The sequence below is a fragment of the Ahaetulla prasina genome, chromosome 12 (genome assembly GCF_028640845.1).
Source record: "Ahaetulla prasina isolate Xishuangbanna chromosome 12, ASM2864084v1, whole genome shotgun sequence".
Taxonomy (NCBI): Eukaryota; Metazoa; Chordata; class Lepidosauria; order Squamata; family Colubridae; genus Ahaetulla; species Ahaetulla prasina.
This window is the reverse complement of record NC_080550.1, coordinates 26,386,039-26,411,830: the sequence shown is the minus strand read 5'-3', so window position 1 is coordinate 26,411,830 and position 25,792 is coordinate 26,386,039. Positions and strand designations below refer to the sequence as shown.

At 49.6% G+C, this 25,792-nt stretch overlaps 2 protein-coding genes across 3 annotated transcripts in view; both read right to left on the bottom strand.

Annotated features, from left to right (window-relative positions):
* LCAT (lecithin-cholesterol acyltransferase) overlaps positions 1-11,154 on the bottom strand; it is a 34,242-nt gene extending 23,088 nt beyond the window's left edge. Inside the window, exon 1 of one of the 2 annotated variants that reach the window (XM_058155265.1) lies at positions 9,222-11,154. In XM_058155265.1, the coding sequence (XP_058011248.1) occupies positions 9,222-9,369 (148 nt within the window). In that variant the 5' untranslated portion in view covers positions 9,370-11,154. Of the gene's footprint in view, positions 1-8,975; positions 9,175-9,221 lie in introns of those variants that run through there. The other variant, XM_058155264.1, reaches the window with a different exon arrangement.
* A 2,466-nt stretch (positions 11,155-13,620) lies between these two features.
* Positions 13,621-24,819, bottom strand: LOC131184204 (SNF-related serine/threonine-protein kinase-like). Its single transcript, XM_058155272.1, has 5 exons — positions 23,615-24,819; positions 19,424-19,565; positions 18,145-18,357; positions 16,283-16,396; positions 13,621-16,192 (listed from the first exon to the last, which is right to left on the bottom strand). Exons 1-5 carry the CDS (start codon positions 24,180-24,182, stop codon positions 15,130-15,132), a joined length of 2,100 nt encoding a protein of 699 aa, XP_058011255.1. The 5' UTR covers positions 24,183-24,819; the 3' UTR covers positions 13,621-15,129.
* Positions 24,820-25,792: the final 973 nt, after the last annotated feature.

Here is a 25,792-nt window from a genome sequence, read left to right as displayed (position 1 = left end):
CTGGGTGGAGAGGCGAAGAGTTGGCCACACCCACCCAGTCACATGACCACCTAGACACACCCACCAGCCAGTCATTAGGCAGATCATATTAGTGGTCTGCGGGATTTAAAATTATGAACTTAGTGGTTCCTGAGGTCCGAAAAGCTGGTGACCCCCTGCTCTAGATGGCCTTTATGCCCAGAGAGGCCTTAAATATTTGGCCTAAATTGTGAAAACTTTACTAAGATCTTGACCTTAGGTCAAGAAGCCTAAGGACAGCACAGCAATTCCTTTAAAACTGGGGGTGGAATATAACAAATCACCAAAGATTGTGCAACGAGGAGGAGGAGGAGAAAAAAGAGAAAGAGATTAATTAACAATTAAATTGTGTAATTTTGTCAGAATATTCATGACTGGGAAGTCATGGTAACAAGGTCAACCAATGAATAGGCATAGCAACTAAATCAGCCAATGGGAGCTGAAACAGTTTGGAGTCTGGGCGTGACTCAGCTCTGAGTCTCTGCAAAAAAGAAACCAAAACTAGTCTGCTGTACTCTACTTATGTTTTGCTTGTAACTGCTCTGTTGGAAGAATCTTCTATGTACATTTATCTTCATGTGTTATATTATATGGTAGGAAGTTAGCACCCACCCCTCTCCTAGAAGAATGAAATATTTTAGAAAATATTAAAACGGGCAGAATATTGTATTTCCCTGGATGAGAAATGGAGAAATATGTTTTAAGGACAAAGCAGCTCCCTGCAGCTTCCTGCCTCCCCGCACCTTTGTCAATGGACCAGAGGCAGAAACTCATTCTCCCCACCTTTGTCAATGGACCATCATCTGCAACAATTTGGCCCCCGCAGATGGGACGCCAAGCTAACCTAACCAATGGACCTGGCCCAGGTAAGCCTCCCTTGCTAGCAGCAGACCCATTGAGTCTGTGGGTAAGTTTTCCTGGACCTTGGCCAGGACCTTGGTGTGTCACCCGGCTAAGCCAAAGTGAGCCTTACATTTCAAGGATCATGGGAAGCGGTAGCTCATGGGTGGCAGGAAATCCCCTGGAAAACATGCTTAGGGCCTGGGACACCAGGCAGGTGCCAGTCTTAGCTGGCGTGCAGGAAAAGAAATTGAGGAAATTGTGTGAAAAATGGGCTTTGCTAAAAGATACCAGGAAGACTAATTTGGCTAAATAAAGGTACTTAAAAGAAAAGGAAAATATATAAATAGGAATGTTGGGGTTTTTGTTTGTTTGTCTCTTTCTCTGTCTTCTATGCAACCATCTGGTATGTCTGTTAAGATTTGTGCCTTCCCTAATTTAACTGAGATTTATGGCAGGAATGATCAAATGTGTGTGTAAATCTCAAGAGTTCTGTTTTCCTCTCTTTCTCATTTTTTTATGTATGTATGTCTAAATCTTTGTGCACCCTCGAGGTAATTGAAACTGTAAAATGTATCTGATCTCTAGAGACAAGAATTTTAAATTGTTACCAAAAAAAGGTTGAAGCAATGAAAATAGGGAAGAGAGAGAAAAAAAGAAAGAGCCTTTGCCCTGTGTTTGTCTGGCCAATGAGAACAGAGTAAAGAGAACTTTTCATTTTATTTCTATTTTTTTTTCTCCTTCTCTCTGTGTATCTTAAAGTAACAACTCAAGTTTATGAGGAAACGTTTTAAGTTCACTTACAAGGAAAAATTAATTCCTGCATTTACTGTATCTTTAAATAATTTTACCTGTTCATCCTCTTCCTGAAGCATGTGAATCCATTTTTTTCCTTCTCATCAGTTGTCTCCATTTTATTGAAACTGTATTATCTGTTTAGTAACTGAAATACTGATGTGTTGTTTCTTTTCAAACTGCCTGCAAGATATTTACCCCCCCCCCCATCTCTAATCCTGTTACAATGCCTTTCCTGGGAAGATTACCCACAAAAGGGGGGGAGGGGACCCTGTTCTAATGTCTTTCAGCCCTGCACAGACGACTCTGCAACTGTGGAAGCAGAGCACATGGATCCAGATGCTGCCCCAGAGGACACCTTCCATCTGTTTGAGCCAGGAATTGAGTTTGAATCCAGCTTCCACTGAAAGTCATCACAGCAACCAGGGTGGAGCAGACTTTCCCAAGCCTGACTGACCAGCCTTACCACCAAGATGCCACCCAGCAGACATGAAAGAAAGGACCCTGAGATGTACAAGTAAAAACTAAAAGACTCTTTTCAATCCCCAGAAGACAGCTGGAAAGACTATGGGGTAGGGTGGAAATTCATTGTAAGGTTTTCTTTGTCTCATTTATATTGTAATAAGTCTAAACTACTCATATAAGGATTGTATTTGAGAGCAGCTACCACAGCAAGTTCTGAACACCTTAGATTTCTGGGAAGATTACATCAGCCAGCAAGGTTAGCTAAGACTCCCAGTCCCTGGGAGTCTGACAACCAATCAGGGTACTCTTCCTGTGCCCCAGGAGGCTCAAAGCTCAGAGAGGGCAAAAAATCAAGGCGCGCTCAGCATCTCAGCCGTTTTCTGTTCAGGAACTCAAACCATGTGATCCTGTCCACCATTAAACCATCTTTGCAAGCAGTCTCCATGTTTCCAGTGTCTTTTTCCCCACTTGGAACTGAACCCAGATGGATATTTCTTCCAACAATATATAAAGGGAAGTTAATGAATCCTGCTGAATCAGTTACTCTGTGTGTGCTTTTTGGATGTTTGAGTTCTGCAACAAACTATGACAAATTTGGGGTGGTGTCTTCAATATATGTCTGTTTCAACTTTGACCTGTGACCTTCTCTAATATTAGAAAAACTGGTTTATCGCTGTTGATTATTCCTATCTAAAAAACAGAGAAAAGTAACATAGTATTACAAATCTAATGAAGAGGAAGGGGAGGGAAGAGTGGGGTACAGAAACAAAATGGAAAACTGTGAGAATGCTAACATTGTTATGAAATAAAAGAGATTTTATAACAGCTCCTTCTGGAATCTCAATTAAGAACTCTCCAAGAAAGAACCCAGCTCAGGGCTTGGGCCTCATTCTGGCTCTTCATCCAAGGTAACCCTGTCCAAAATGTGTGATGTAGATCGGAGGTCCCCAAGCATGGCTTACTGTGCCCAACCCACCTTGCAGAAACAGTCAAAAAGATGAGAAAGGACAGTCCAAAGAAAGGAGAAAAGCAAGAGGGGTGCCACTCTTCCAATGGGAAAGAGTCACAGAGCCACACATCCAAGGGTGGCAGCCAGGAGCAAAGCCAGGGAGCTGTCCCGAGCAAGGCCTTGGTGCCAGCCTCAATGCAGGAGCCTCTGGCTGCTGGGAACTGCTCCATCAACTCTCTGTTTATCACCAGGGGGCCCCGGCTGGCTTGCAAGACACTGTGGAAGACCTCCGGGTCACACACTATAACTTTCATGCAAATCTTTAAATATTCCTTCCAACATTCAGCCAGTCCAGGTTAATTTTATTTGTTTTTAATTCCATTTTCTCTCTACTTGGAAGGAGGTTGACTGAAAACACACTTTCCAAAATGCAGCAGGATATTTGCAGCATGGGGCATTTGCAGTCAGCTCCCTAAAACAAGAGGATTTCCAATGCTGCAAACGCTCTGTGCCAAAATCCTACTTGGATTTCAGGACAGAGTTCCCTTCTGTGCCCGGGAGGGGAGGAGAACTCCAGTGCTGGGCTGGAGAAAAGGAGCTCAGAATTACAAAGATTGGAGAAATTTTTTTTCTCCAGCCAAGCCTTGTAGGTCCCTTCTGCACATGGAGGGGAGCTGCACGTCCTCAGAACCACTGAAATGTGTCTTCCAAAGATCCTGGAGCACCGGGGAACTACCAGAGGACTGGAAAAGAGCTGACGAGGTTCCCATCTTCCAAAAGAGGGAAGGTGGGGAGATCCAGGGAACTACAGACCTATCAGCCTGACCTCAATACCTAAGAAGTTTCTGGAAAGATAATCAAACAATGAATCAGAGAACACCTAGAGGCAAACAAAGTCATAACCAAAAGCCAACATGGGTTTGTCATGCCAGGCAAAGTGACAAAATTACTGGACCAGAGGAATGCTGTGGATATAATTTACTTAGACTTCAGTAAGGCATTTGATAAAATTGACCACAGCCTACTACTGGATAAATCCAATGTGGGTTAGGCAGCATCACCACCAGATGGATTTGTAACTGGCTGACCAACCACACTCAACATGTAGTCCTTAATTTGTCTGAAATGGTATAGGGTCCGTGCCTGAATAGGGGGTTGGACTAGAAGACCTCCAAGGTCCCTTCCAACTCTGTTATTCTGTTCTGTTATTCTGTTCTATCCTTTGGCAGGTAACTCTTTCGCTCCATCTGCTTAATGACCTGTGCGGTTGCTTAACTCTTAAGGACTGCAATGAGAACAGCCAGGATTGTGGTCGTTCAGCAAATCAATCATGTGGGCATCTTGCTTAATAACCACAATGACTCACAAACAAAATTCTGCAGTCAGTTGGTCTTAAGCCAACCTGTATCGCATCTGCATTTCCTCTCCTTACAGTCATTCTTTCCTGCCTTTTCTTCCCTGTCCATTTTTCCTAAACTTCATTTAGATTTTGGGCTCCACCAACTCAATCTTCCCTTGCCTCCTTCCCTAATTTTCTCAACCTTCCTTATGCTTTTAAATGTATATTAATTACTTCCCCATGGGGACGTGTTCACAGACACCTGGGGCAATCACATTTTTCAAAGCAGAGCATTTACTAATGCATCTTACTCCATTCTGGGTTATCGGCCGCTTTTTCTGAGAGTCTTCCCTCTTCCAGCAGAAGAGAAGGCATTGATTTGGAGGGTGGCCGTTCCCCCTCCCTACATATCTCATCTTGGGGTCTCCCAGAGCAGCCTTCCCATCCTAAGAGGGATGGGTGCTTTGAACCGCCCTGACCTCCTTGACTTCCCACCAGTCCCGCAGGGCCAGGAAAGAGCCCACTTCAGGGAGAAGGACCTTATGAAGGTGAGGCTTCCCTCCCCCTCCCCCTTTCTTCAGTACCTCTACTTAGGATTAATGCACCCGGCTCTCTCTTTCGTTCCCCTGCTCTGTCCTGAGGAGCTGCTCCCCCATAATAGCCGGTTGGCTGAGAGAAGACTTGTGGAGAGAGGTTGTACCCTGTTGCCTCTTTCTCTCCGCAATATTTTCCTCTTCTCTTCGTCCTTATCTCTTGTTCCTCTCCCTCCCTGCTTTCCAAATCTTATTGGAGTTGGGAGCCATTCAAATACAGGAGTGCTTTTTGATAGAGAACATCCCAAGATGGGAAGGAAAGGACCCTAGGGGGAGATAAATTAACAAGACCCGTTAGGGTTGTCACCCTGGAAAAACCTCAGCAGCAATTAAGAAGCAGCAGCAACTCCATCTCATTCATGCCTGAACTCTACCTCCTGCAGCCTGCAAGCAGCTGGCAGTTCTCCCATCCCAGGGTTGGGGTGTGGGCAGAGGACCCTCTCCCAGCAAAGGGTCAAGGGGAAAGACGATGTCTGTTGGTGCTAAAGAGGGAGGCCGGCTGAGGCAGGCCCCCTCTGGTCCCGGTAACCCTGATTTGCCAAGAGCTGGGGGGAAGCATCCTCTGGACATCTCTCCAAAGTAGCAAGTGCTCTTGAGGGCCAGGAGTTGCCCCGTTTAAAATCAGGGGTACACAGGATACCAGCCTCTGTATGGTGCCTCACAGCCACGTGAGTCATCTGTCTGTTCCTGTGCCACTTCCCAGGTCAAAACAGCTGCAGAGATTTGAGGCCCCTGGGGTTTTCCTTCCTCCTCCTCATTTTTGGTATTTTCTCAGAGAATCCACCAGCTGTGGTCTGTGGAGTGTGGCCATGATGTCCGTCACAGAAAACGTGGGCCAAGTTTTGACTGCACCAGCGTGGTTGCCATCTTGACTTTTTTGACCATACCCTGCAGATAACTGTTACTTCATTTGACTGCCTTGTCCTCACGTTACAGACTTGCAAATAGACATTGATAATTACACACTTCAGGGTTGTACAGTTTGAGAGGTATGTCTGCTTAATGAACACGATGAGCCTTCTTGTCACAGCCATGCAGAAATGCCTCTGCAGGGACCATGCTGGAATGTCTGCCTCCCCTGTCACCTTTGGGCTGAGGGAGGGGTTGCTGAGCTCCAGAAGTGGCCCTCCCTCTGGGGATCTTTAGGAGACCCCCCCCCACCCCAAGCCCTCCTGGTTTTTTTCCATGGCTCTGCTATCCCTGCAATCCTGATGGGAACTTGGTCTGGCTGTTCCCTCCAGGCAAACACTGTCATGCAAACAAGACGAAGTCCAGCAAGCACCATTCGGGAGTCACTCCTCTGTGCAAAAATTTAATCTCAGAGATCAAAGGGGAGGCTGGCTGGCTGCAGGGTCACTGTGGGGCAGAGTGCTTGTTCCCTTTCACTGCCACTGAAAGGGGGATGTCGTGGGGTGGGGGCTTCCCCCTTTCTGTTGCAGCAGCAGCAGAGCAAAGAGGGCCTTTCTTCCCACTGCTGGGAGCCCCCCAGGATCTTCTCTGGCTCCCCACCTGCAGCTGGGCCTTGGAGCAAGAGCGGCCTCAGCTCCTGCTTCTCCTCCTCCTCTTCTTCGTCCTTATCTCTTGTTCCTCTCCCTCCCTGCTTTCCAAATCTTATTGGAGTTGGGAGCCATTCAAATACAGGAGTGCTTTTTGATAGAGAACATCCCAAGATGGGAAGGAAAGGACCCTAGGGGGAGATAAATTAACAAGACCCGTTAGGGTTGTCACCCTGGAAAAACCTCAGCAGCAATTAAGAAGCAGCAGCAACTCCATCCCATTCATGCCTGAACTCTACCTCCTGCAGCCTGCAAGCAGCTGGCAGTTCTCCCATCCCAGGGTTGGGGTGTGGGCAGAGGACCCTCTCCCAGCAAAGGGTCAAGGGGAAAGACGATGTATGTTGGTGCTAAAGAGGGAGGCCGGCTGAGGCAGACCCCCTCTGGTCCCGGTAACCCTGATTTGCCAAGAGCTGGGGGGAAGCATCCTCTGGACATCTCTCCAAAGTAGCAAGTGCTCTTGAGGGCCAGGAGTTGCCCCGTTTAAAATCAGGGGTACACAGGATACCAGCCTCTGTATGGTGCCTCACAGCCACGTGAGTCATCTGTCTGTTCCTGTGCCACTTCCCAGGTCAAAACAGCTGCAGAGATTTGAGGCCCCTGGGGTTTTCCTTCCTCCTCCTCATTTTTGGTATTTTCTCAGAGAATCCACCAGCTGTGGTCTGTGGAGTGTGGCCATGATGTCCGTCACAGAAAACGTGGGCCAAGTTTTGACTGCACCAGCGTGGTTGCCATCTTGACTTTTTTGACCATACCCTGCAGATAACTGTTACTTCATTTGACTGCCTTGTCCTCACGTTACAGACTTGCAAATAGACATTGATAATTACACACTTCAGGGTTGTACAGTTTGAGAGGTATGTCTGCTTAATGAACACGATGAGCCTTCTTGTCACAGCCATGCAGAAATGCCTCTGCAGGGACCATGCTGGAATGTCTGCCTCCCCGTCACCTTTGGGCTGAGGGAGGGGTTGCTGAGCTCCAGAAGTGGCCCTCCCTCTGGGGATCTTTAGGAGACCCCATCCCACCCCAAGCCCTCCTGGTTTTTTTCCATGGCTCTGCTATCCCTGCAATCCTGATGGGAACTTGGTCTGGCTGTTCCCTCCAGGCAAACACTGTCATGCAAACAAGACGAAGTCCAGCAAGCACCATTCGGGAGTCACTCCTCTGTACAAAAATTTAATCTCAGAGATCAAAGGGGAGGCTGGCTGGCTGCAGGGTCACTGTGGGGCAGAGTGCTTGTTCCCTTTCACTGCCACTGAAAGGGGGATGTCGTGGGGTGGGGGCTTCCCCCTTTCTGTTGCAGCAGCAGCAGAGCAAAGAGGGCCTTTCTTCCCACTGCTGGGAGCCCCCCCCCAGGATCTTCTCTGGCTCCCCACCTGCAGCTGGGCCTTGGAGCAAGAGCGGCCTCAGCTCCTGCTTCTCCTCCTCCTCTTCTTCATCCTCCTGAAAAGAACGTTCTGCTAAAGGTCCTCAGCAACTTGGAGAAGAACTCAAGGCAGATTCTTAGACATTCCTAACCGGTTTAGGTCTAAATCAGTTTAAAGAACTAAGGAGAAGCAAACTGCAAGTGGTGGCTCTGCGGTTGGTAAAGTTAGCTTCCAGATCTGATTTGACTTCATTCTGCATTTTATTGGGCCACCGCATGGAGACACCACCGTCTGGATTGTGAATGGAAAGAGAGTCAGACCTCCATCCACCTCCAAACCCAACATGCAAAATGGACATTCCTCCCTCTCTTTCGAACCTTGCAAGCTGCTGGCCATTTGGGAGCTTCTTGCCTGTGGCCAAAGTTTTGCAGACTTGCTCTCCCTTCCCAGTCATTTTTGTCCTTCAGATGCCCCATCGCCTGCAGCCCTGTGGGTGAAGCCGGGTGGCTGTTGGGAAGCTCCCCCGGGGCCTGAAGCCGAAGGCCCCCAGTCTCTCCCAGGCACCCGGCTTGGGGCTGAAGGGACCCTCTGGGAGCAAGGGAAGAGACCAGCTCCTCCCCTCAAGGCTTCTCCAATGCTAAGAGCGCTTCTTCGGCGGCTGGCAAAAGGAACCAGGCGCTGGCACATTTCCACCGGAGCCCTGCCATGCGAAGGCTGCGGAGCGATTCGGTTGCCTGCCACCTTCGCCTCTGACCTCCGGGAGAGGCCTACAACCAAACACGGGCCAGCGGCAGGCAGGACCCAAGGCCGGGCCCTTCGCACCGGCACGCGGGCTCTTCCTCCAGCTCTTGCGGGGGCCGCGGAGAGGCCGCTCTGGGCTCAGCCCTTCCGTCTCCTGCAGGGGAGCCTTAGCCGCAGCGCCCCGTTTCTCGGTTCTTGGGAAGAATCCAACGGCGCCTCAGCGCCCCCTCCCGCCCCGGCCTCGCCCCCCGGAACCTTCCCCAGCGCCTGCGGGGCTGCTCTCGCTCCCTCCCTCCCCCCGGGCCAACTCACCCAGCACCACGGGGGGCGTCCTGTTGGAGGCGGCGGCTTCTGGGGTGGTGCTGGGCGGGAAGAGCACGTTGAGGAGCCAGAAGGCCCGGCCGGGCTGAAGGAGCGCCAGGAAGCCCAGGGCAGCGCTCCATCTGGCCAGGCTCCGCATCCTGGGCTGCCGAGAAGCCTTTGTGGCCCGCCCTGCCTGGGCTGGCGAAGGCCGCTCGCTCCCTCCCTGCCTGCCTGCCTCCCCCCGGGACAACTCACCCAGCACCACGGGGGGCGTCCTGTTGGAGGCGGCGGCTTCTGGGGTGGTGCTGGGCGGGAAGAGCACGTTGAGGAGCCAGAAGGCCCGGCCGGGCTGAAGGAGCGCCAGGAAGCCCAGGGCAGCGCTCCATCTGGCCAGGCTCCGCATCCTGGGCTGCCGAGAAGCCTTTGTGGCCCGCCCTGCCTGGGCTGGCGAAGGCCGCTCCGCTCGCTTCCCGCGGACTGTTGGGGAAGGGGAGGAGCGGAAGGTGGGAACCCAGTAGCCCAGGCAGAGCGGCCGGCGGGGCTGGAGGGGGCCTCGGCATTCCCAAAGTTGAAGGTCTGCTTCCCGGGGGGGGGACGGGGAGGGAGGAAACCTTGGCCGCCAATGGCCAGAGGGATCCGAAGCCAGGAGCTCCGGCCGGATTTTCTTTCGGAGGCTTGGCCTTCCTCTCCCCCAGAGAGCCGGGCTTCTTCCTGACCTTTCCCGGTGCTCGTGTGCTTAGGCCGAGGAAAGAAGGCAAAGCGAGGGCCTGATCAGAAGAGACGCCCGGCCGCCCTCCTGCCCTCCTTCAGCTGCCGTGGAGAAGAGCGTTCCCGGAGCGCCTGAGCGTCCGTTGCCACCTCTGGATAAACAGACGATTTGTTACAAATGAAGTAGCACATAAGCCAAGCTTTTGTTTAAAGGGGGAGCCAAGATTGATTGTAACATTTTTATTATTATGTTTCCAGTTTCAGTGTCGCATGGAGCAGTTGATAACGGGATCCGGGATGAACAATATTGTTTTAGTCCTTTGAGAGGCTAATAAGATTGTCTCTTATGTAAACACAGGAAACATGGAACGCACCTATGTTCCCTCTCTTGTTCAACATTTAATTTAGCGTTAGAACCTTTAGCATGTTTAATGCCAGTCTGGGGATATCCAAGATAATTGTGCTACAGGAATAGGATTTAATTTGCTGCTGTATGCAGAAGGCATGTTCGGCCTTTTGTTATTATCACAGATCTTTACCAAGGTTGGTTGAAATGGTGCAGCAGTAGTTATTTGCTTTTCAAAAACTCCAGTCATTTTTATTTCCAAAAGTGAAGTTTTTGGAATCTCTTCAGCACTATGTGGAGTTCTGATGGCTACACTCCGTAACACAAGCAAAGGCCTCTTTCCATTGGTGGCATCTTTAGTAGGAGAATGTCTCTTCCGATCCATTAGTCCTGCTAAAGACTTTGGGTACATATTTTAAGCTTTTACTTATCTAGGCAGTCACTTTGTCTCAGCCCCAGGAAGGAGGCAATGGCAAACTTCTTCCGAAGAACCTTGTGAGGGAAACTCCAGGCAGGCACCAGGTCAGCACAAAATGAGCAACAGACAAAAATCCAAAGTGCTTTAGACATCTGTGACCACATTTGTTCTTAATAGCCTGGCAGGAGTCTTTGTTAATCAGCAGTCCTGTATCACTGTTTCGTCATATGGGAATTGCTCAGCTCTATAGCAAGTTTTGTTTGCTCCTTTTGAAAATTAATTCAATTCTGTAATATTGTTCTTTTTTAAACAAATTTTTACTAAACCAAACTTCTGCAGTATGCTCAAGTTTATGTAAATCTGCTATGACATTCAGAGTTTATTCTTACCTGCCAAAATGACACTATAGAGCACTGCACACCAGAACAACTAGACACAAGAACAGTTTTTTCCCGAAGGCCATCACTCTGCTAAACAAATAATTCCCTCAACACTGTCAGACTATTTACTGAATCTGCACTACTATTAATCGTTTCATAGTTCCCATCACCAATCTCTTTCCACTTATGACTGTATGACTATAACTTGTTGCTGGCAATCCTTATAATTTATATTGATATATTGACCATCAATTGTGTTGTAAATGTTGTACCTTGATGAAACGTATCTTTTCTTTTATGTACATTGAGAGCATGTGCACCAAGACAAATTCCTTGTGTGTCCAATCACACTTGGCTAATAAAATTCTATTCTATTCTATTCTATTCTTTGACATAACAGGCACCCAAATATTGCACTAAAACAGCCAATGACAAACGTGTATTTTCGGCGTTCTCTAGCAGGGAGGAAAGCAAGATGCCAAGCCAATTCTTTACCAGCAGAACTTGCTATGACTGATGGTTTATCTGTAGTATTTCTCCTTAGGCTACCTTGAAGTAAGAAGCTTAATTGGGCTGCAATCTTCTACATAGCTGCTTTGTGCCCTGGTGGGGAAACCAATCTAAGGTCATGGTATTTTCACAAGCAATTCTACACACACTTGAAAAATGCCAGATAGTGGTTGATCAGATACCACAATGTCCTTGTAAGCCCAGCATCTTTGTCTCTGGGGTCTTTGGTGGTCTATGAGCTGGGTTGTTTGCCTGCAGACCTTTCATAACCTAGCCAGGTAGCATCTTCAGTGGAAGGGTGTGTAGGGTTTGCTCTTGTTTATGTAGTTTGCCAACTGCCCGTGTTAGTGAGGATATGGTTTTCTACCTGCTAGTTAAATGATTGGGATATTGTTTTCTACTTGATTGTGGCTTGGTGCAAATCCCTGCTTGCCTGGGTCTAGGCTACCTGAGAGGAAGTGTTCTGGGCTTGTTTCCTTTTTGGCTTTTTGATTGCCTCTTTTGAAGGAGTATAACTGTAGCTTGCCCCTCTCTCTATGTATGTGTGTGTCTATTGTGGTTGATTTGTCTCTGAGTCAAGCTTCCAGGTATTCCCTAGCATTTTTTGGATTTAGCTTGGTCTAGGTTGCTGACACTTTCTCAGCTGAAACTATGGTCGAGTGTGTCTGTGTGTGGTGAGATTAAGGATTTCTCATCCTGACCTCTAGTTGGTGTTCATGGATGGCTCTGCCAGTCTTCTGCTTGTCTGTCCTACATAGTGGCTGTTGCAGTCCTAACATGGCAGGTTGTAGATGACTCATACACGGGTCATGGAGTGACAGAGAGCCCAAGAAAAATGATTGGGTTTGGATTGCTTTCTGGTATATTATGATTTATCAATCCTTTTATCTTATGATTTATGATCTATGACTTATCACTTTGTTGTTTGTATGTACGCTGAGAGCTTATGCACCGGAGAAAAATTCCTTGTGTGTCCAATCACACTTGACCGATACAGAATTCTATTCTATTCTAAGATGCTTTGAGTCTTTGTAACAGACAAACATGCTATGAATAACTAATGCCCAGGATAAAGGCTAAAAAGAGCCTTCATGGGAAAAAGCAATCAAAGTCTAAATATATGCGATAAATCCTTAATCTTCTCACATATGGACAGACTCAACCATAGTTTCAACTGGGAAACCGTCAACATCCTAGACCAAGCTACATATAGTACTGAGCAAGAACCAGAGAGCCCAGAGAGCTATGGAGATTCTCAGTCATCCAGGTCATGGTTGTCCCAGGTGCTTTTTCAAGAGACAACTGGACTTTCTGGTTTTTCTTTGAAGACGTTTCGCTTCTCATCCAAGAAGCTCCTGCCTCTTGAAAAAGCACCTTTGGGACAGAGGGGAGTGGATTTTTCCCCGCCGGTGGGCTTCCCAGGAGCTTCTGACCCTGTAAGAATCAGCCAGGCTGGCTAGAGACGCTTCTCAGTCCTTTTAGTCCCCTTAAGAGTCCTCAGTGGTGCATCCAACCGCAGGGTCCACATCAATCCCGGGATTCAAGCATCATTTCTCCCCAGAGCTCAGGATGCTTGAAGGTATGACCAGCTGATGGCCAAGGGAAGACAGCTATTCCCTAGGTTTCAGCCTTCCTGTGGAGCAACAGGCATGGCTTCAAATGAACCCACCCAGCTTGAGATAGCCCCCTTCCCACAATCAAAACCTCCCACCAGAAGAAACCCATGAATTGACTGGGACAATTCAGTCAAAAGGTTGACTGATAGAGAACAGGCTAATGGCGTATTTCCATTGTTGGATCTTCATGTATTGGTTTTTCCTCCCAATGCAGCTGTCCTCCGAAGGACAATTTATCATCAGAATGAGTGGCTTTCAATACAGGAGACACTGCAGCGAGGGCAAAGCTCCTTCACTCAGCTGCCAAACAAAACACATTTAGAACAGGGAGGCCTTTTGCTCTTCTGTTCTCAGAGAAACCACAAAAGGCTTCTAGACTGCGGCTCCCCCCACAGGGGAAAGTATCATCAGAAAAGCCCTCCCCAGCTTGAGATGGAGGATTTCCCTTGAAAGGCTCCTCTGGGGTTGCAGGTGGGAAAGACGGAGACCCCTGAAGCTACCTGGCTCTGGCAGAGCCAATGAAGGCCTAGGGAGGTGAATGGTGGGCTGGGTTCCCACCCCCCTTGGGGGGTTTGGCTGGCCTGCAGAGCGAGAGCCGAGGTGCCTGCACAGCCAGGCTCAGTGGTACCAACCAGAATAAAATCCTCACCTTTTTATTGACAAGGAGACACAAGTTGCTTTGGGATCCAGATTGAACATTTTATTGGGTTGGCCTTGCTTTCCCTTTGATCCCATCAGTGCATGTGACACAGAACTCCAAGAGCTCAGTCCCTTCGCCCCCACCCCCACCCATTCCTTGCCAGCAAGAAAAGAGGATAAATACAGAGAGGGAGACCTGCTTTTCCCCAGAAGCCTCTGGGAGAGGGTGGGAGTTTGGGCACAAGTGGCAGGATGGGGGGCCAGGCGGGAGAGGGGAGAAACACGGGAGACTGAGCGGGGGTGGGTGGGGGGAAATAAGTGCCCTCTTCTGCCCTCTCTGCCCAGCCAGGGCCTTCCGAGCTCCTCTTCCAGCCCTGCAGGCAAAGGAGGGCGACCCGACAGCTTGGTTCATGCTGGGAAGAAGGTCTGTTGGCACCTAGGGCCAACCACGGCTAGGTGAGAAACCTTAAAATATGCTAAAATATCTCAGTTGCTATAAAAAGCTGCCCACCTCCTAGGGTTAAAAGAGCCCCAATGCTTTGGGAGACCCACACGCTCCTTGGCAGCCTGGACAGAGTTCGGGATGGAGGAAGCGACAGCAACGGAGGCCTGGCCGAAGGGATTATCGTCCCCCACAGACTGGGGGCAGGAAGGAGGGCAGGAGCCAACCAAGCCTAACAGCAAATCCAGATGTAGGGACCTAGCAATGAACATCTGCCTGCCCTGCTCACACCTGCACTGCACAAAGGTCCCCAATCTGACTCTGCCACGCTTACGCTTTATCCCCAGCCCGGTCCTGGGTCCAGGACTGAGCTGGGCTTCAAAGTGGAGACCACAGCAGCACACACTCCCAAAATTGAGAGAGTGGGCCCAGAAAGGGAGGAAGCCCGCTGCTCTGCCAGGGTGGAGAGAGGGCAACCAGAAAGAAAAGGGACCAAGGCCCACCACAGCTGCCAGCTCCTCAACAGCTGCTGATGGAGACGTTGGGCGTGTGCATGACCTTCCCTGGCCTGGAAGCGCCACAAGGGGGAGATGGCCAAGGCCGCTTCCAAGCAGGTGGCTCTGCCAGGAAAAATCAAGCCCGCCACCTGCTTGGTATAAATACCCCCCCCCTCCAGGTGTAGTAGGCCGATTACCTTCAGTTAAACTAGGAAGTCTGGAGAGGCATGGAGAGATCCTGCATCTCCTGGAAAGGCTTCTCCAAGACCTCCAGGGTCAGCGGACATCCCAAGTTCACTTCTGACTCTGAAGAGCCCAGCCTTGACTTCCTTCTAATTTCCAAGTTCTCCAAAGCTTCCAGTTGCACCAGAGCGAGCTGAAGACTTCCTCCATCACAGACCAGGAAGAGGGTGCAGTGGAACATAAGGGGAAACAGCCCGGCCAAAGGTGCTGTGGATTCTGGGAGCTGCTTGGTTCTCACAGAGGAAGCCCCTCCTGAGGGAGGATGTAGGCAGCCAAGCACGGATCTTGGCAACTGGACACTGCTGCTGCCCTGCTCTCCCCTGGAGATCCATCTCGGCTCTCCTTGCTCTTCTCTCTTGCAGGCCTAGATGACATGGCAACAGTTGAACTGCCCCAAGGACAGCAGGCTCTCTCTGGAGCTGGGCTGCATCCGAAAGGCCAGGGCCTTTTCGCAGAGCGGGAACTGCAGGAGCCGATCCTTCAGGTTAGCGTTCTTGCCTTTGGCCGGGTCCAGCTTGATGATGCTGTCAGCGAGGCTGTCATGGCCGCTGCCATGGCTCTGGGCATCGCAGCAGGCTTTGGCCCCGTGGGACGGCCCCAGCTCCGGGCCCTTGCCCTCTGCTCCTGGCACCAGGTCGGTTCCAGTGGTTCCTGGGGCACAGCCGCCCTGCAGAAGAGCTGTGCTGCTCTGGGGCTCCAAGAGTTCCTCCTGGACAGGATCTCCTCCTCTCAATGGAAGGAGGTCACTCTGGTCCTCTTCCTCTGCCAGGAGGGGCTCAATTCGGCCAGGCTCCCCCTCTGGTCTGACAGGGCCCCCTCCCTGGCTGCCTAGCGGGGTGGCTTCCCCTGGGGGTTCAGCAGGCCTCCCCCCACCTTGCAAGCTGAGGCTGCTGCCTGGCTCCTCCGTCTGTGGGGCTCGGCCTGTCCCTGACTGGCTGCTCGGGGATGCTTGCTCCGGCGGAGCTGCTGGAGCCGTCCCAGGCCCTTGTTCCAGGCAGGAGGACTTGGCGTGTGCAGGGAGGAGGCTCTTCCCTACTTTGTAGTGGGCCGCAAGGGCTCGGCAGAAGAGCAGGGACGACGCGGTGCTCTGGAAGCGGCTCATCTGCTCTTGGTTCAAGGAGGAGGTCCGCCTTCGGGAGAGGCCCGGCTTCCCTTCTGCCTCCTCCTCTTCTTCCTCCTCCTCCTCTGAAATCTGCTGCAAGGCGAGGGTGCTCTTGGCGATGCCCGTCTCCATGAGGGAGGGCTGGATGAGGGCCCCCAGAGGCTGCCCACATCCACGGAAGCTGGAAGAGGACCTGCCCTCACCCGAGGCTGAGCGGGAAAGGAGAGGCTTCCCGGCGTACTCCACTGTGACAGTCTCCAGAGTGCCCTTGGTGGCTGGGGGCAGCTCTGTGGGCAGAGCGGGACTGGACTCACCTGGTGGGCTCCTGAGGAAGAAGGAGCAAAGAGAGGAGGTGAGCAGCTGCGAATCCCCCCCCCAGCTGAGACCAACGCTTCAAGGGCCGAGGGGGGCTTGCCTGTTCTGGAGCTGCTCAGCCAGGGTCTGTTTCTCCTGCTTCTCACGCAGAATCCGTTCGGCCAGCAGGAAGTAGGTGGCAGTGACGTGATTGTAGCGCTTGGCCTCCAGGGCTCTGCAGGGAGATGCCAAGTGGAAAGAGTCAGGCATGGACACAAGAAGAGACTTCCGAGGCTCTGCCCACTTTCAGGGCTCCCCGGTAACTGACTGATTGCCCTCCGGCCTAGACTGTAAACTCCACTGGCTGCATACCAGAATGCCCTTGTGTTCAATTCCTTAACAACACAAACTAAGAGAATAGTTTGGGAACAAAAGTCTGTTTCTACATGCAGCTTGGTCCAGCTGCCTTAATTATGGATTTCTCCTTGGGTTTGAAGCACATCTGGAATACCAGCCTCACCTTGGGTCCAGGTATGTGGCTTGATGACAGATAACTGGAGGTCATGGTCCACTGAACATCTTCCCTTATTCTATGGCTCTGTCCCCCAGAGGACATGTCCAGCTTATTCACTGTTGGATTCTGTTCAGCAACCTGACACTTTGGGACTGGTTCCTCCTGTTGTAGGCCAGTTATGGGATCACAGGTTTGGGCAAGCTGTGTGCCATGTTTTAAGCCAGGAATGGGGAACCCACGGCTGTCTGGAAGCTGCTGAGCTGAAATCCACAGCATGCCACACCATTAGCCAGGGAGGTTGGGTTCCGGGCTCCTGTAGTTCACCAACACCTTACATGGCTATAGATTCACTTTGTCCTCTACAGGCAAATGGGAATGTAAACCAGGTAGTCCTTGCTTAACAACAATAACCGGGACTGGAATTTTGATCACCGAGCAATGCAATTGTAAAGCATGATGTCATGTGCCTATATTGCTTAATCAATGGCAATCCTGCAGTCTCGGTTGCTGCCATTAAGCAAGGATCATGGCTGGTATGAATGTGTGTTATCACCAGGGTGGGAGGTTATTATTTTTATTGTTTCTTATTTTTTATTTATTTTATATTATATTTTTAAGCCACCTTGAGTGGCCATGTGCGAGTAGGCAGTCTGGGGAGAGATTCCACTGCAAAAATGTGTGCATGAATTCTTGCACTCTGTGGCACGGCTCCTCGGGAGAAAAAGCAGAGGGAGCAACTTGCAATTTTCTCTGCCAGCTTCCCCAATGATTTTGCTTGTGGGAAGCTGGCAGAGAATGTCACAAGTGGCAATCCTATGAATGTAGGGATGCTGGGGCAGCTAGAATTTCTAGGTGTGCTCTCAAGTACCACTTGTTCAGGACCATTGTAACTTTTTTTTTTTATTTTATTTTTTACATTTATACCCCGCCCTTCTCCGAAGACTCAGGGCGGCTTACAGTGTATAAGGCAATAGTCTCATTCTATTTGTATATTTTTTACAAAGTCAACTTATTGCCCCCCCAACAATCTGGGTCCTCATTTTACCTACCTTATAAAGGATGGAAGGCTGAGTCAACCTTGGGCCGGGCTTGAACCTGCAATAATTGCAGGCTTCTGTGTTCTTAATAACAGGCTATTACCAGCCTGAGCTATCCGGCCCTTCAAACTTCAAATGGTCTTTGAATGAGTGGTCATTAATCAATCTCCATTTAAGTCCATTTCAAAACTATGATTGACGTTTCACAGTCAGAAGTTCATGGGCATCGTTGACCTTCGAGCATTAAAGAAGCCCCAAAATATCAACCTGATCATTTAAGTTAGTGAAGCTCTGACCCAACCAACTGAAAGTCAGCTCAAATTCCTGTGCGGTGGCCGTGATACTGATGCCCAAATCACATTCCCCTTGCACAACCTTCCTTCATCAATCGGAGTGATTTGTGCCAATGCCCACCCCGGGACCCTCACTCACTCCTGGATGGTTTCTCGGTCTGCAATGTGGCCACACATCATGGTCTGGATGATGATCTCGTGCTCCTCCTCCAAAACCCTCCGGTGTGATGTCAGCGGCAGTAGAGAATGGCTGGCTGGCGAGGGGTCCACCCCCTGGAGCCACGGGTGGTTTTCAATTAGCTCCAAGGAAGCCCTTTGCTTGGGGTCCCGCTGCAGCATCTGGACAATAAGGCTGTGCAAAGAAGAGCGAGAGTGACTCAGCCGCTGCCCCCCAAGACCCTGCTCAGAGTGGAGGTGAAATGGGACCTTGGAAAGGCATCACGGTGCTGAAGGAGGGGGAGGGGGGGAGTCTGCTCTGCTCCTTATTCCTGGGCCACTGATGTTTCTTTGCTCAGCAGAAAGCCTGCATGGCTCAAAAGTCTCCCAGCAGAGCACCCAGCCAGGCGATCTGTTCCCCTCAACCATCGAACAGTTAGACCAGAACAATAATCCAAACAGGCCTTGTGCACCCAAACCACAGACTCTGCGGCTGAGCTTTCACCTCGTGAAAGACTTGACTACTGCAAAATGCTCTATGTAAGGCTGCCCTTGAAGACCACCTGGAAGCTTCAACGTGTCCAGAATGCAGCAGCACAGGCATGCCTCGGTATTTATTTATTTATGTACTGACTTATTGGATATGTGCCACCCACCTCATCTAGACCTATGCCTACATAACACCTTTTCTGTGAAGCTGCACCATTGGCGACTTTGCTTCTAGGTGCAATTCAAGATGCTAGTCATTACCCACAAAGCCCTACCTGGCAAAGGGCCTGGTTACTGCCCATCTCCCATAGTATCTTCCCAGCTGACTTGAGCCTGCAGAGTGGGTGCGTGTCAGGTTCCTTCGATTCAGCTCTTGGGACGCTGGGAATCTCCCTACAGTGCCTGCCCTCTATGATGAGTCTGAGCGCCTGTGACCCAGATGGCCCCTGTCTGATCTAGTTACGAGGAACCACAAAGTCCCACCTCGTCCCCAAGTACCCCGGCCTCATCCCATTTGGTTTGCCATGCTTGCCATCTTTTTTTCTTGCCCTTTAATGGGGTTTATTGTAACTTCTTTGATTGTTGTGAATCACTCAAAATATTTTGGAGGCATAGAAATGTGACAATAAATAAATGGCACCGCCTGGGGGTTTCCTGCTGGCACTTGCCCACATGCCACTATGCTATGAACACAATAGCCAGGGAGGTTGAGACGGCTTCCTAAGGAACAAGGCAGTGACAAAGAGGGAGGAAAGAAGGAAGGGGCTGCCTACTCTGCACACAGGAGAGAGATGCCCGATGGTATCACATAGCGACAGTCCAGGATCATGGTCAGGGTCTCGCTGTCGTTGGCCTCCTGGAAAGGGGGATGTCCACAGACCAGCATGTAAAGGATGACACCCAAGCTCCAGATATCTAAGAGAGAAGAAAAAGAGAAAGTGGGCTGAACAGGAGCCCTCCCTGTGCTCTGGGCTCAGCCCTCCAACACGCCTCTCTTCTTCCCCTTCACAGCTCCTTGCTGCAAAAGGACCCCATTGCCCTAAGTAATCCAATCAAATCCACTTATTCCACTGACTTCCAATGCAAACTGTGTTCGGACTCAAGGGGACTCAAGGCCGATGTCCTATTTGTATGCCAGTCAAATCCTCCAAACCATCAATATTACGAAGGGCTTAACAGCCTGGGATAGAAATGTGGTACAAGCTATCGAGGGGCTGAAGAAAGCCTTGAGATTAGGAACCTGTAGCTCAGTAGCTGGGCACCTTTTTGAAATATCAAGAGAAGCAGATTTTATAAACCCTTCCTCAGGGCAAGAAAGGTAATGTGGAAAAGAGGTCAAAAGGAGTGAGAATTCCTAAAAAGAATTTAGGAATCATTTTCAGTTGTAAGAATGTAACAATGAGAGAAAATGGAAGAATGGGAAATCAAAATGAAAGGAGACAGATAGCTAAATCACCAAAAAAAAAAAGATGTTCAGTTGTCTAGAAACAGCATCAAGAAAACAAAGGTATACAATGAATTGAGGTTGGCAAATCATATTAAAAATAACAAAGAGGTATTCTTTAGATACCTTCAAAAGAAACAAGAATCCATATATCAGCTGTTGGGTGAAAAGACAAAATGCTAGCAAGTAATGGAGCTACTCCAAAAACCAAATTCTATTTTGGTTCAGTTTTTAGGATATTGTAAGAAGCAGTTTGAGGTCACGGCTGAAGCTTGAACTGATGGAAATATGGTCAGGAGAGATTTCTTTCCTTTGAAAGAATTTAAATCTCCATAGCCACAATAATTGTACACTGAAACAAAAGTCAAATGTAGAGGCATAAGATACACGAAAAAAATGTATGGCTGGATTGCAAATGGAACATAAGCATTACTGTCATGTAGATTAAAAACAATGGTATCATTTTGGGCTGTTGCATTCATATAATTTCCAAATCACAGTTAAGCATTTGTCCCAGTTGCTTTGGTTTTAGTCAGACTCACCTGAGTAAATAGAATAAATGGTACCTGCTGAACAATAGCAACTCTGAGAGGGATTTAGGAGACCTAGTGGACTCCTGATTATCTAAGTAGGAGCCAGCCGTGTGCTGCATAAACAGAGGCAGTGGTGGGATCCAAGTAATTTAACAACCGGTTCTCCGCCCTAATGATTTCTTCCAACAACCAGTTCGCCAAACTGCTCAGAAAGTTAACAACCGGTTCTCCCGAAGGGGTGCGAAACTGGCTGCATCCCACCACTGAACAGAGGGATAGCATCAAGATCGTGAGATGTTAGTATTTCTTTACACTGCACCAGTGAGGCCACAATTCTGGCCATCACAATGCAAAAAATGATGTGAGACCCTAGAAAGAATGCAGAGAAGAGCAACAAAGATGGTGAGGGATCTGGAGGCTAAACCGTATGACGAACGGTTCAGGGAGCTAGGTACGTCCAGCGTATCAAAGAGAAGGATTAGGATGATATGATAAAAGTATTTGAGGAGCTGTCACAGAGAAGAGGGAGTCAGCTTGTTCTCCAAAGCACCTGAAGGCAGGACAAGAAGTGACAGGTGAAAGACCATTAAAGAGAGATCCAACCTGCAAGTAAGGAGAAATGTCCTGGCTGTGAGAATGGAATCGCTTGTCTCCTGGAGTTGTGGGTACTTCAACACGGGAGGCTTTAAGACGGGATTGGATAGCCATTTGTCTGAAATGGTATAGGGTCTCCTGCTTGAGCAGGGGGTTGGAGTAGAAGAGCTCCAAGGTCTCTTCCAGTCCTGTGATTCTATGGCCTGGAATGCTGAGCTCAGCTTCAAGCACCCCACTCAAGAGTATCCAGCGAGTATTCAGGAGAAGTGCCCGAGAAGGGCCAGTCCTTAGTTTCAACATCTTCTCATGAAAAGAGTTTGAAAGAACTGATTTTCCTAAGGGTCAACAACCAAAGACCCAGGAAGGTTTTGACCCTGGAAGGAAGTGGGGGAGACTCTCCAACTTGCAGAGAAGTTCCAGACCGGAATCATGTGGTAGCTTCTCAATTTCAGTAAGGAATCAAATGGATCCATCCATTTGACTGATCTGGGTGAGGATTCCAATTTGTTCCGATTTTAAACCAAAGCATACATCAGAAAATTTACCAGAAGCAGATTCAGGATGGCTAAAGATGACACTTTATAAGATTTTCGAGAATATCCATTTTGAAAAATGGGATTAACACGGGAAATTCCTACATAGATTTATCACTTTATCTAAAAAAGACAACAAATTATCTCTTCTCCCAACATCTGATTTCTTATCTATAAACAAATCCATAAAGCATCATCATTTCAGTTCTGCTGGTTCATTAAAGATTACTAGAAATAACAACATATCTATGTCAACCTTGATCAAATAAACCAATATTATATTCCTTCCTTCCACTTCTAACAATCTTAAATATTGTAGAACTTGATTTCTTTTCTCCTTTTTTTTTTGTCCCATCTCACAAAATTCTTCAAAGCTTTAACAATCCTCTTGTAACTCCAATGCAGGAAAATTATCCAGGTCACTTTCTCAGTTTATTTATATATCCATTTTAATTATTAAGTCATCAGCCAGTTTCTTCTATATGTCCAGCATAACATTTTTTCCATGTCATATTAAAGGATATTTTTGAACAATGGATTCATAAATTAACTGTAATAGTGTCAACAGAACCATCTGCTTCTATGGAGAGACTGTATCTAAAATATGCTACGGAAGAGGAACAGATTCTGCCTGACAAGATTGAGAAAGGGTTGAAAGGGGATTTACAAACGACACGCTACAAGAATGACATGGGAAAGGTATTTATCTGTCGAGGAATTGTGTCAGTTCCAGCTTGGGAAAAAGTCATCTAGAATAATATTTGTTCTCTACCTAATCCCTCAACTATCCAGATTGATTGATCAAATGTACATGCTGCCAAATTCTTCAAGGCTCCCAGCATCTCACAGGGATAATATCCATGGTAAATTCTAACAAACCCCTCCCCCCATATGGGAACTAAACTAAACAGTACAGCAGAATTTTTAGTGACAACCCCCCCTCCCCATACTCCTTTTCACCATTGCCAGGAGTTCCTCAGCCAACGGGCCAGTCTCTCCTCTGTCTAAAATAGGGATGATGCAGATATTATGTGGTTTTCTCGCACTCGGGAGTTTTTAAAACCTCTGTGTGAATTCTCCCATTTTTTCTCTGGATCTCTAGAGAAGAAAATCTGCTGGAATCTGCCAACAGATCCTGCGAGCAAGGGCTGATAAAAGGGATTATAAAAGAGATCGCTCTGACACAAAGGCCATGAAGCATCTCCTAAAGGGGAAAGGGAGGCATGGGGGTGATGGGCCACCCTGAAGGGGCTGCGGAAGATGAAGTTATAAATGGATTTCAGCCCTTGGAAAGGGGAGAAGAAACTTCTAGTCATCTGAAAATGTTCAGAAAGGAAGGCTCCCTCTGTCCTGCTTCTCCCTGAATTTTTCCCACTGAACAGCTGCAACCCAAAGAAATTCCTGGATCCCCTCAGGGCCCCGATGGATGCTGCTCAACCCCCATTGCTGAGGCAGGGGCACCAGGGCTATCCCTCCCTCAGGCAGCCCTTCTGCACACGGGGCAAAACCAGCTTTAGGCCTTGGGAACTTCTCTGCCCGGCTCTGGAGGTTGCTTGTGCTTCCCAGAAGCCAGGAGCCCGAAGAGAAAGTCTTACAAGCCAGCTCAGCAAGGGACTCCCCCCCCCACATAATTCCCCCCACCCCAGGAGTTGCCTCGCCGGCCCAAGGCCAAGACGGGCCCGGTCCACCCAGCGCCACCTTCCCTCCCTCCCCCCGAACTCGGACACTCGACATCCTGCCGAGGCCTCGGCCGGGCCTCCAGGCTTCGCGTTGCCTCTTCTCTTTGGCGCAGCCGAGAAGCCTCGGGGCCGTCCGACCTTTGCGGGGCCCGAAGCCCGCTCGGGGCGGACCGGCTCTTACCCACGGCGGGGGCGTCGTACTCCTCGCCCAGCAGGATCTCGGGCGCCGAGTAGGCGAGGGAGCCGCAGCTGGTGGCCAGCATGGTGCCCGGCTGGAAGCAGCTGCTGAAGCCGAAGTCGGTGAGCTTGACCACCCCTTGCTGCTGGAAGAAGAGCACGTTCTCGGGCTTGAGGTCGCGGTGCACGACGTGCAGCCGGTGGCAGTAGGAGATGGCGTGCACCACCTGGGCGAAGTAGCCCTTGGCCCGCGCCTCGTCCAGCCCGCCCGGCCGCCGCGTCAGCAGGTCGAAGAGGTCCCCGCCGTCGCCCAGCTCCAGCACCAGGTAGAGCCGGGCCGGCGTCTCCAGCACCTGGTAGAGGCGCACCACGTTGGGGTGCTGCACCAGCTTCATGCAACCCACCTCCCGCCGCAGCCGCGCCGCCGCCGCGCCGCCCAGCCGGCCCTTCTCGATCACCTTGACGGCCACGCGCTCGCCCGTGAAGACGTGCCGGGCCAGCCGCACCTCGGCAAAGTGGCCCCTGCCCAGCCGGCGGCCCAGGTCGTACAGCCCCGCCATCTGGCCCTCCATCGCCGGGGCCCGCCGCGCTCGGCCGCTTCGGCGCGGGCCTACCGGCTGGGCAGAGCTACTCCGGCGGCCGGCGACTCGGGCTCGGATGGCGGCGAGGCCGGAGCGGGCGGCGCTTCTCCCGGGGCAGGACGGAAGGCGGGCGCGGGATCGGCTCCGCCGGAAAATCTCCCCCGCGAACGCGGAGCTGCTTCTCGTGACACGGAGCGCTCCCGGGCATTTAAAGAAACATTTGCCAATGTCTCTTCCAGCCGCTCTGAGCGAGAAGACCGAGGCGCTCGTCGCCTTACAAGCGGAGCCTTCCCCGGGGCTTCTTGCACAGGAGGGAGCCTGTCCCCGAACTGGTTGAACCTGACCCGGGTCCGGTTTCAATGCGGCTGGACAAACTTTCAGCCGTCCCTCCTTTTCTTCGTGGAGGAACGGAGGCTCTTCAGGCTGTGCCGTGGAGGCAACTTGGCTGTACCTTCCACATCCTGGCCGTGTCTGACAGCTCCGTTTACCTATTTTTGTACATTTTAATAAGGTGCCCAAGCGGAGTCCCAACCACCATATACTAAGGTCCTGATTTTTGGCCACCAGAGACCCACAGGGAATTGTGTGGGCTGCAGTCAGACTGAAGACTGTGGAGTGTGGTGCCACAACCCTCCCAACTCTTCAGTGACTTCAACAAAAATGCAGGGGCGATATTCACAAAACCTTCAGGTTATAAAAAATGGAAAGAAGAAATTCAATTCTGAATGATCAAGATTGGATGGAGAAATGGGCGGAAACCCTCACGGAATGAAATTTAATACAGTGCAAATCACCTCACTTAACAAACAAATGTCAAATACACAGTGGGAAATCCGGCTCCCTAATGGAATTTGGGGAAAATATGTTAGTTGATGGTAAATTGAAGCGATGCAATTTTAGGCTGCCTCAACAGAAATATAAACTCCAAAATCACCAGAAGTGATCTTTCACTCAAAGGACTCACCTTATTTCTAGTGAAGCCATCTGGGAAACTTTAAGAAGCATTCAAGGAGCTGGAATACTAGGTTTATTAAAAAGCAAAAGGAGATCAGGAGACTTGAAATTAAATTTGGCAATGGAAGGTGGAAGGAATTGGGAATATTTTGCCTTGCAGACTGGGAGGGGTATGATAGCTCTTTTCAAACACAAGAATTCATGTACTTGAGGTCCTGTCTCATTCCAGGGTAGAGGCATAACTGAGTAGATTTAAGTAGATTTAAGGTACAGTGAGGCAGATTCCAACATATTCGTTTCTTATATGTTTTCGCCTCCAGTCCCCTAATCATTTTTGCTGCTCTTCTCTGCATACTTTCTAGAGTCTCAACAAATTTTTCACATCGTGGCGATCAAACTGGATGCAGTATTTCAACTGTGGTCTTATCAAGGCATTATAAAGTGGTATTAATATTTCATGTGATCTTGATTCTTTCTCTCTGTTAATGCAGCCTAGAACTGTGTTGGCTTTTTTGGCAACTGCAGCACACAGCTTGCTCCTATGTAAGGGATTGTCCACTAGAACACCAAGATCCCTCTCACAATTACTACCATTGAGCCAGGTACCATCTATACCAGGGGTAGTCAACCTTTTTATACCTACCACC